Source organism: Podarcis muralis, chromosome 14, assembly GCF_964188315.1.
Source record: "Podarcis muralis chromosome 14, rPodMur119.hap1.1, whole genome shotgun sequence".
Taxonomy (NCBI): Eukaryota; Metazoa; Chordata; class Lepidosauria; order Squamata; family Lacertidae; genus Podarcis; species Podarcis muralis.
In genome coordinates this window covers 45,977,524-45,988,850 of record NC_135668.1, presented here as the reverse complement: position 1 = coordinate 45,988,850, position 11,327 = coordinate 45,977,524, and the positions used below count along the sequence as shown (strand labels likewise).

General features: G+C 46.3%; 1 protein-coding gene across 2 annotated transcripts in view; it reads right to left on the bottom strand.

Annotated features, from left to right (window-relative positions):
- Window positions 1-6,149: 6,149 nt before the first annotated feature.
- LOC114584631 (ATP-sensitive inward rectifier potassium channel 12) overlaps window positions 6,150-11,327 on the bottom strand; it is a 45,990-nt gene continuing 40,812 nt past the window's right edge. The window contains exon 2 of one of the 2 annotated variants that reach the window (XM_028706641.2): window positions 6,150-10,937. In XM_028706641.2, the coding sequence (XP_028562474.2) occupies window positions 9,488-10,786 (1,299 nt within the window). In that variant the 5' untranslated portion in view covers window positions 10,787-10,937 and the 3' untranslated portion in view covers window positions 6,150-9,487. The remainder of the gene's footprint in view (window positions 10,938-11,327) is intronic. The other variant, XM_028706643.2, reaches the window with a different exon arrangement.

Below are 11,327 nucleotides of genomic sequence, written 5' to 3'. Positions count from 1 at the left end.
GGACGTGTGGATCCAGAATTGGCCTCCACAGTCACTTACGGACTCATTGTTAAAACCATGTTCATGGAAGACAATCTTACTTGGCTAAGAGGGATCGCCAAAGAAGAAGACTCCGAGTAGGATCAGCATTGGATACATTTGTTAGAGACATGTGGGTTTCAAGGATAGCTGTGCTTCAATTCACATATTCTTTCAGAAAGTGCAAATTAGGTGAAAGCTGAACCACACCGAATTTTTCCCTGATGGTGAGGTTTGGCAGCTGCCTGGCAGTGCCAGTCTCTGCTCCTGGTCTTGCTCTTCTTCTGCCTTCAACAAAACTTCAGTAATGGCAGAAATTGAGCAGGTAAACATTCCCTGGTGTGGAGAATTTAAAACAAGGGTAGGCAAACTAAGGCCCGGGGGCCAGATCCGGCCCAGTCGCCTTCTAAATCCGGCCCGCTGACAGTCCAGGAGTCAGCGTGTTTTTACATGAGTAGAATGTGTGCTTTTATTTAAAATGCATCTCTGGGTTATTTGTGGGGCATAGGAATTCGTTCTCCCCCCCCCCTTTCAAAATATAGTCTGCCCCCCCCCCAAGATGTGAGGGACAGTGGACTGGCTCCCTGCTGAAAAAGTTTGCTGAACCCCAATTTAAAATGTTGTGCTCATAAAGGCACAGGAGCAAAGTGGGCAGCGGAAAGGTGGCAACTGTAACTTACTCAAAGGCTTTTTCTCAACTTCTTAAACAGAAACTGTTGGGTTAATTATCAGCTTGCATCCTGGCGGCATCAAGAAAATGATCCACTGTCACACTCGGAAGTTGGCAAAAAATATATATTATTATTGTTATTATTGTACATTATATAACAGCACATTCAGTTTCTAGAGCTATACATTTTATATAACATTATTCTCCAGAGCTAGGTATTTACCAAGGGAGAAGAATATGGAGCGGGACTGAGAGAGAACGGAAAAATAATCTTGCTATTTGCTAGCTCTGCATGGCTTTACCTACAAATCATTTCAGGTTGATCTATGCAGCAGTGTCGTTTTTTAAAAAATACATATGTATATATTATTCTAGTCTCTGAGACCGGACTGTACAATTATATAACATATAGTTTAAAAAGCAATAATTTACTTAAAGATTCTTTTCTTCTTCTTTACAAATATTTACTGTGATATACATTTAGAAATTAATTCCCAGAGGAACAACCCCTTCTGTTCCGCCTGGCACCCACCCAAGCAGCAGCTAACATTTCACCCTTTCTTATTTTCTTTTTAAAAAAAGAACAACAACAACCCAAAACACAACCAATCATACAAGCTGTTTTTTTTAAAAAAAATAATACACTCAATAAATAGGTTTTGATTCTATCTCCTTTTCACCCTGTCCTCACCTGCCTTTTGTTGTTGTTGTTGTTTTTGTTCCACAAGCAGTGTTTCAGAGTGGTCTGCTGGGTCAAGGGGAGGGCAGCAAAATAAATCTCAATTTCGAAAGGAATCAGAGGAGACACAAAATGGCACCTTATCCTGAGCCAGGCCATTGGTCCATATAGCTCAGTGTTGTCTAGACCGACTGATAGCGCCTTTCTGGGATTTCAGGTCTCTCCCAGACCTACATGGAGATGCCAGGGATTAAATCTGAGACCTTCTTGCACGTAAGACAGATTCTCTGTCACTGAGCTATGGCCCTTTCTAGCATATACAAACGGAGACTGGTTAGACATGGGACTCAGCTACACAGCTGCGAATAAAACGTTTTAAGTGCGTTGTAAAGTGCATTATACAAATGGGACACTAGACGGCGATGGTGAGCTATGGCAAATTCAATATATTTTTCAAAACGTTTTTCAAAAAAAGCATTTTTCATAAATGTTTTTTATATGTGTCTAGATTCCACCATGGACTCACCACTTCCTACTGTGTGAATACTTAACAGCACTAAGACCTGCACTAATTGGGAATACAACCATTTATCTTGATTTCAAAGTAAGTTCCAGTTCTTCAGCTAGTTAGTGCGGTTGTCACTAGTGAACATACATAGGCTCCTTAAATGGCTTTAATGGTCGTGCCCTCAAGGAATTCTGGGAACTGTAGTCCTATGTGTGCAGACATGGCTGTAATCTTAATCCTTTCAGACTCAGGGCCAGTTTGTAGCCTAGGTGTGGGGAACTCTTGGCCCTGAACTATTACTCCCATCATCCCTGGCTACTGGTCACGCTTGCTTGGCCCATTCATGATTATTATTATTTTACTGCATGGCAGTCAGGCTGTTCTTGTGACCTACCTTTAATAATTAATTCAAGGATGGCCAAAGTGGTGGCCTCCTGGTGTTATGGGGCTACAGTTCCCACCGTCCCTCTCCATTGACCACGCTGGCTGGGGCAGATGGGAGCTGGAGACCAACAGCCTAAGCAGGGCATCCCATTGGTTTTCCCTCTAGTAGCCCATCCTGGCTGACTAGCTCAGGACCAATACATCAAAGATTTTTTAAACGGAGAATGCATGATATCCCCACAAAACAATGATTCCAGGAAGTGGGAGACCAGGGAGCTTTGACTAGGGATGGATCAATCTATTGATTTTGGTTTCTCTCGGTTTCTCATTTTTTCCAAATCTTAAATTAAGTTCTTCACATTTCCACACCAGTTTGCGATTTGTTGGGAGGAGGGAATGTTTTCTAACACACACATTTTTGGGCACACATTTTTGCTTAATTTACACATTTTTGCAACACAGTTTCCCCCCAAATATTTGTGTGTTATTTTCACCAATATATGCATTTTTAGGTATAGTTTACTGCCAGGTTTGTTTGTGGGGTTTTTTTTGGGGGGGGTACACATTACTTAGCTGAAAAACTGCATTGCAAAATTCCTAGAAGCGCAAATTTCAAGGGAGAACCGTGTTTTGGTTTGTCTGTTGTTTTGGGAAGTGCAAATTTGGTTGGTTTGCCTTTAAATGCAAAGTGAATTGAGTTTCTCTCCCCCCCCCCAACAGCTATTGAAATCAAACTGGTGCAAAACTGGTGAAAGTTTACATTGTATATATCCCTGGTGCATAAATTTAAGCCTCAGTGGAGACACCGCACCGTTTCTCTGTCAATTCGTTTGAACTTTTAATACATTTTGCTGTTCAATTGTTCTTTTTGAATGTTGTATTGTAAGCCTCCTTGAGCCTATACAATTTATTTATCTATTTATTTAGTTTCAGTTCCAGAAGACCGCTTTCCACCATAAACGGAGAAGTCAGGGTATCCTAGGATGGCTGCGTTTCCGTTTGCGTATTGTTTTAGATAGTGCAAATTAGGTTGATTCGCTTTTAGACGTGAACAGAGTCGAATTTTGCACCCCACACCATCCATAGCTATGACAAGCAAACTGGTGCAAAACTAGTATAAGTTAGGTAGAAGAAGAGGTATGCTGAGAATGTATATCTAAGCATTGGTCAGTTCACATTCTGTGTAGTTGGTGCCTTTCCCTGGCCTCGATTAGGCATGCCACCTTGAACTCAAACTTTTGAGGTGTCTTCACTCATTCCTCCTCCACACGTAACATGAATCTGCCAATGTTCAGGGAGTCTATGTGCTCTAGGCTCCCCACGGTTCCTAATCACAAGGAAAACTTATGCCTGTGTGAATGCAACCTGCCTTTTCAGATGTTCTTCTGAACACAAGGGATGGTGACTGGGAGCGGCTGCCGAGACCACATAACACCGGTCTTGAAAGACCTACATTGGCTCCCAGTACGTTTCTGAGCACAATTCAAAGTGTTGGTGCTGACCTTGAAAGCCCTAAACGGCCTCGGTCCAGTATACCTGAAGGAGCATCTCCGCTCCCATCGTTCTGCCCGGACACTGAGGTCCAGTGCTGAGGGCCTTCTGGCGGTTCCCTCACTGTGAGAAGTGAGGTTACAGGGAACCAGGCAGAGAGCCTTCTCGGTAGTGGCACCCTCCTATCAGATGTCAAGGAAATAAACAACTATCTGACTTTTAGAACAGTGTTTCCCAAACTTTTTTGGGCAACGGCACACCTGTTTACTGAAAAAAAATCTCGCGGCACACCACCATTAAAGCCCCGCCCCGTGACGTCAGCGCGCAGCGTCACGCCGGGAGGGACGCACGAAAGCTATCCTATGTAAATACGGATTTAGCCTCGGTTTGCTCTGGCTTTGAAGCTAAAGGTTAAAGGGGGGGGGCAGAGAGACGTGTAGACCCGTTTGCTTAGAAGTAGGTCCCCAGTGTTTCCCCATGGGGTCCCAAGGAAGAGCGGCGCCACCCGATTGGATTTCCTAAACTCCCGCCCTGAGCGCTGGAGTTCCGCGTAACCCAAATTAAACCCGGTTGCTTACACTCTGTCCAGGAGGACGCACAATCCCCGCTTGACGGATGGGTCTGTTCCAAGGCTGGCTCCGCTGGCAAAGCCGGCTTGCTGGACGCCTCTTGGCAGGGAGAGAAGCGGACGGACGAGTTTTAAGAGGCTCTCCGTCGCTCCAGAAGAAGGCAGGGCGAAGATTTCAAGGGGCATCGCTCCGGCTGCTCCCTCTCCCGGCGCGCAGGAGCGATGCCTCTCTCTGGCTCTCCCTCCGCGCAGGCTGAGGGAGGGAGGGAGGGGCGCGTGTGACCCGTCTCTGCTGGGAGACCAAACCCAGCGAGGCAGAGTCGCGCGGAGGCGCCCAGGCAGCGCTGCCGGCTGCGAGGAGGAGCGCCAGGCAGCAGCAGGAGGCGCGGCCTCTCCTCGCCGCCGCCGCCCCGCCTCTCGCCGCCGACTCGCCCGCCTCCCTCCAGGCATCTCGCGGCACACCCGCCGATGTCTCACGGCACACTCCTGTGCCGCGGAACACCGGTTGGGAAACACTGTTTTAGAAGACATCTGAAGGCAGCCCTGTTTAGGGAAGTTTTTAATGACTGATATTTTAAGGTATTTTTAATCCTTTGTTGAAAGCTGCCCAGAGTGGCTGGGAAAACCCAGCCAGATAGGCGGGGTATAAGTAATAAATTATTATTATTATTATTATTATTATTATTATTATTATTATGCCAGTGATGATGGGTGAAGGTGGTCCTTCTTACCTTTGTGTGTTTGTTACACATGTGGAGGGGGAACGAGTGAGGAAATCTTTTATTATACGAACAGGGTTTCTAAGGCTACAATCCGACAACATACCTACTTAGAAGATCCATTGAACTCACTGGCATTTACTTCTGAGTAGGCACGCATAACATCGCACTCTTAAATGAGTCGTGATTATGCATATTCTTATGTTAAAAACAAACCTTAAAGAGTGTAAGCTGAGCCAGGCATGGGGCACCTGTGTGTCTCTTCTTGGACCTGAACTCCTATCATCTGCAGGCAGCATGGCTGATAGTTATGGATAATGGGAGTTGGAGTCCAGCAACATCTGGAAGGTCCCAACATCCCTGACCCCAAGTCCCATCAATGAATGTGCCAGCTGTTGAACCAAGTGAAAGGAAATTCTGGATTAGTGACTCTGGAACACTAATACTTTCTGGTGGCTTTTAGGGATTGCCAAGGAGTGGGCTGCATTATACCAGCACTCTGAAGGAACCCACATGTTTCTGGGATAGCCAAGTACAGGCAACGGCGGACTTGGGGGTCTCAAATTTCAGCGGCACCCTGTGCGACGCCAGAATTTGGTCCACCTCTCTCGCTCCTAGCTAAATCATAGTTGCAGCGCCCCTGAGGTTCTTGGACAGCAGCCTAAGGCTTTCGGGAACCATTGCAACAACATGATACAGTGCATGCAACATTTAGGCTTGCCAATTTTTATTTTTACTTTCACCAGTCCTTCCTCCTTCTGCGCTTCCAAATGTTGTTTGGTGTGCAGGCTTTCGCAGGGAATGAAGCGTCTCTCCTCTCAGAGAGAAACCTTTGCACCTGCTGATCTCTGCAGATCAAACTGTTGTAGCCCAGGGTCCAAGGAGCATGCCCAGGCTGGCTTTTCCTGTCTGATCAGTTGGCAGCCTAAACTCACCCAGGGCCTTAGTAACCAAATTCTAATTTTAGACAGGTTTCCCTCCCCTACCCCCAACTCTGCCAACCTCCTCCTCTCTGCAAGCTGTCAGGGAACATACTATGTCCTTCAACTCCTGCCAGCCTTTGCTCCCAGGCAAATTCAGCCAGGGTGAGACTCTCTCTGTTTCTGTTTCTCTCTCTCTCTCTCTCTCTCTCTCTCTCTCTCTCTCTCTCTCTCTCTCATGCTTTGCAATAACAGATAACGTTGGGGACTTGGGAGATCGATATTTGCTTGGAATGTGTGCCGTGCGAACTGCATTTATTGCTTATGATCCGCTCTGTGGGTCGGTCACACGCCTTCCTCCAGATGGCTGGACAAGGGACACCCACCGCGACTGGGCGGGAAGAACAGGGTGTTACTCGGAAGTAGCAAGAGGGGGAGAAGAAAGGAAGAGATTTACGCAGTATGGCTTTTGGTGCAAGGCCCAAGAAGCATGCTTTGGGAACAGAAAACAATTGCACCTCTTCCTCTCTTTTAAGGCACAGCCCCTTTGGAGCCCAGGAAGTTGGGGGAGTCAGGAGAAGTAATCTGGTTCCATTTTGTCATCCTCTGCTGTGGTTAACAAACAAATAAATCAGAGCATCTTTCTGTGGCAGAGGATGTTCTAAGGGAGGGCATTGCAGAGGGGGTCCAACAGGACATTGTGTGGTACCTGAAAGCAGACAATCCAAATTGCACCATACACACTCACACTCACACTCCCATGTCCCAAGATAAATGTAAGGAAAAACAAAAAATTACTGAATTTGCTAAATGAGTGTTAATTTCCTTCACTTTTATGCACAGGGAGGGAATCTATGGGATTCCAGGTTTTGTTGGACCACAGCTCCTATCAGCCTCAAGAAAATGAACAATGGTCAAGGACAAAGGATGGGCAAGCCATTAGTTTTGGTTCTTCTCAGTTTCTCATTTTTCCATTCTTCAGTTCTCCACATTTCCACATTATTTTCCTATTTATTTTTTTTAAAAAATAAGGTCCTCATGAAGGTTCACCAGCATTTTATGGTGACTTTCTCCTAATATATCAGTATATATATATTATATTCTCCTAATACATATTCTCCTAATATATATGTATAGACACTTATACAAAGCAATTTCCCCAAATGTAATGTATTTTTTCATAATGGCTTAATATTTTAAAAAACTGTTTGCCCTTCCCTTCATGTTCACTGTGAGTCTGAGAAGAAGAGTTTGGATTTGATATCCCGCTTTATCACTACCCGAAGGAGTCTCAAAGCGGCTAACATTCTCCTTTCCCTTCCTCCCTCACAACAAACACTCTGTGAGGTGAGTGGGGCTGAGAGACTTCAGAGAAGTGTGACTGGCCCAAGGTCACCCAGCTGCTGCATGTGGAGGAGCAGGAAGCGAACCCGGTTCACCAGATTACGAGTCCACTGCTCTTACCTCCTTGATCTGTAAGGCGGCATAACACCCCCAAATAAATACAGACATAAACTACATCTGCACACAATTCAAGCACTCTCATGCCGCCTTAACCCAGCCATGGTCCCCCCCAAAGAATCCAGAGTACAGTGGGTTGCTAAGGGTGCTTAGAGTTGTCCAGAGGCCCCTCGCCAAGCTACAATTCCCAGCAGCCATAACAAACTACAGTTCCCAGGTTTCTTTGGGGGAAGCCAGATATATGTTGTGGATGTGACCTTAGTCTGCGTGGCACCTCGTTTTAGCTCTGCACATCCACATTTCCTATGATAATGTGAATGGGGGATTTGGACTGCAGTCCCCATCAGCCCCAGCCAGTATGGCCAATGGTCAAGGGATGTTGTGAGTGCTATTGATGTTTTATTGTGTTTTCAATATTCTATTGGGAGCTGCCCAGAGTGGCTGGGGAGGCCCAGCCTGATGGGCGAGGTATAAATAATACATTATTATTATTATTATTATTATTATTATTATTATTATTATTATTATTACGGCAACTTCTCTGGAGGGCCACAGTTTCCCGATGCCTTTCATAGGAGGAAATTGGTAGGTGAGGGGGCAGTGTCTAATCCTTCCTGTGCCCCTGTGATCTTTCCAAAGGACCCTCTGAGAGTGGTTGTCCTACGCCTGGCCCTACTTTCAGTCTCAGGGCCTGTCTGAGGAGGGGGGGACGGGAGGGAGAGGGTTGGGTCATTTGAGATGAGCGGCTGGAGGAAGGGTTAAGTGCTTCTCCCTGATTCCTCTTGATTCCTCCCTGCACCTATCTCCCCTTGCCCTGCATTACCAACACAGGATAAATAAACCACAGGGTTGGGGCTCCCATGTTGAATCTGTAACGTCTAGTCCTTCTCTACAATTTTTTGTGTGTGGATTTTCTCCCTCCACTTTTGAGGACACCAGGCAAGAAAACTGAAAGCTTTTCCTAAATGAAAATGTGTTTTGTTTTGTTTTTAAGAAAGAGAGAGAGAGAGAGAGACAAAAGAGCTTTGTTGCTTTTGTCGACTTTGGACTTCGTTCCCTTCTAAAAAGCAATCGCTTTTATTGTGTGAAAAACAATGTTTTTGGTAAATAGTTTTGCATGTGGGAAGTCAAACAAAAAGATTAAAAATAACCTCCCTTGCTTTCCCCTCAACAATAAAAGTGTACTATGAGCTGTAGGACTTCAAGTGCTGATCTAGTGCAACAGAATTACATCTCCAGGCAGTACATGTATATATTACATATATTAAATATAATATAATTTGTTCGTTCATGTTTTGAAAAACAACAACATGATTTTGCTACCTGATATTTTCTCCTTTTGAAATTGTATAGTGCTTAGCTTTTTAAAAAATAAAATAAAAATACCCTCATTTTCAACAGGGAACATAGAGACAAGGAGCTTGCCCACATTTCCACTTGTCCTGTGCTTAGAAAGCACGGGTCCAAGCACTTTTCTGCTTGACCCACGCTTCCCAGGCATGGGTCTGTGCAGTTTTCCCCTTGCCCCACACCTGTCCCAGGGAAAGCCCACTCTTTAACTTTAAACCACAGCAAACAGCAATCAGGAGAAAACCTGAATTGCCGTCTGCTCCAACTGATGGCTAAAGAACTGTTGTCCCTGGGATAACGTTGTAGGACAAGAGGAATGAGCCTTAGATCATATCACTCTGGATTCGATGATACTCCTCCTGCACAGAGCCTCAAACTCACAATGGTTGGGTTTCTAAGTTTGTGTTGCCGCCATATTGAATCTGCCCTTCAGTATGTTCTCTTAACAGCTTTGTTAACACTGGATGTTCACAACACTTTGAGGCTGGCTAGGGTTTCTCAGACCATGCCATTCAGTGGTTATTGCGATTAAACCTTGGGTTTTTTTGTTTTTTAAAAAAACGCACAACAAAAACAACACCCTAAAAACCATTCTAGCTCTCAGGCATTCCTATGGCACTTGCATTGTTCTGCATAATTTGAATTGGGTTTCGTTGAGGAGGGAAAGAGACCGGGGCAGGGGGAGAGAGACCCTTGAAAGCAGTTACAGGGGCCCTGGGTCATATTTCCGACTCCCTTCTGTAGGATCTTTGATCCAGAGCTACGGTGGCCTGCAGCGTCTCAAATTCAGGCTGGTTGTCTGAGCCTGGGTCGCCCAAACCTCTGCTGTCGTCATCCTCCTCCTCCTCTTCCTCCTCATCGCGGCTCATGAAGGCAAGCTCGTTCTCGTAGCAGAAAGAGTTGGTGCTGGGGAGGAGGAATTTGTTTTCCATCAGGTCCTTGGCACTGCAGCATGGGGTCGACGGGACCTCATACGTCTTGTGGAAGTGCGAGTAGTCAACTTTGTACTGACATTTCTCCTCAAACAAGACGGGCTCAAAGCGGTGGCCCCACAAGATCTCGCTGGACAAGTAGGAGCTCCGGGCTTGTGTCGTCATGGCGGTAGCTTCCACCATGCCCTCGAGGATAACCACGATTTCAAAGTCGTCCGTTTCCAGATCCTGCCGGCTAATCCCAAACAGAGGGCTCTCTTCGTTGATCTCGTGGAGGATGGTGAGCGGAGACACTAAGAAAATACGGTCCAAGCCTTTGTCGAACCCGACGTCGATATCTATTTGGTCAAGTGGGATGTATTCCCCCTCTTCGGTGATCCTGGACTTTATTAGCTGAGCTCTGACATGAGCCTCAACAATGTGACTTTTCCGCAGGTTCCCCACTCTCCACATCAGGCAAAGCTTGCCGTCCCTCATGGCTATGACCGCATGATGGCTGAAGAGTAAGGTTTCGGCCCTCTTCTTGGGCCTAGCCATTTTTGCCATGATGGCACCAATCATGAAAGAGTCTATGATACACCCCACGATGGACTGGAGGACCACCATGAAAACAGCGAGCGGGCACTCCTCTGTCACGCACCGGAACCCGTAGCCTATTGTGGTCTGTGTCTCAATGGAGAACAGGAAAGCGGCCACGAAGCCATTCACTTGGAGGAGGCAAGGGGTGAACGTTTCGTCCTTGACTGGCTTCTCGATATCTCCGTGGACAAGCGCTATGAGCCAAAAAATAAGACCAAACAACAACCAGGACACCAGAAAGGCAAGGGAGAAGAGCAGGAGCATATATCTCCAGCGGATGTCCACACACGTAGTGAACATGTCCGCAATGTACCTCTGTGGTTTGTCATCCATGTTGGTAAACTCAACGTTGCATTGTCCGTTCTTCTTAACAAACCGGTTCCGGCATTTCCTCCTTGTGTGGATCTTACCGTTGCCAAAGCCATTCACTCCCGGCATGGTGGTCAAAGTCAACCCGTCTTCCTCAGAAGATACGATGCTGTAAGGGTTAACTCTACCTGCACTCATCCCTGAGCCGAGCAGCAGTGGGGCGGAAGGGTCTCTGGACTCTTTGGGGGGGGCGTTGCCCTCGGCTCCCTCCCAGTCTTGACCCTATGGGAGAGAGGAAGGAGCCCTTAGATTTTGAAGTGCTGCAGACAGATAGATCTAAGTGGAGGTTCTGCAATGAGAAAACAAAGACACATGGGTTATCTCTCAGAAACGAGAAGTTGTGATAGCCGCTCCAGGAATTTGCTTGAAAGGTAAGGTAGATAAAATAAAATCATATTTCAAACTTAACAAGGTTCAAGTTTCTCTCTGGTTTTGTCCATGTGCAGGAAAAGCAGGTAGGGTTGTCTCCAGCTAAGGTCTACACCATGGGTAGGCAAACTAAGGCCTAGGGCTGGATCTGGCCCAATTGCCTTCTAAATCCGGCCCGCGGACGCCCCAGGAATCAGTGTGTTTTTACATGAGTAGAATGTGTGCTTTTATTTAAAACGCATCTCTGGGTTATTTGTGGGGCATAGGAATTTGTTCATTCCCCCCCCCCCCAATATAGTTCAGCACCCCA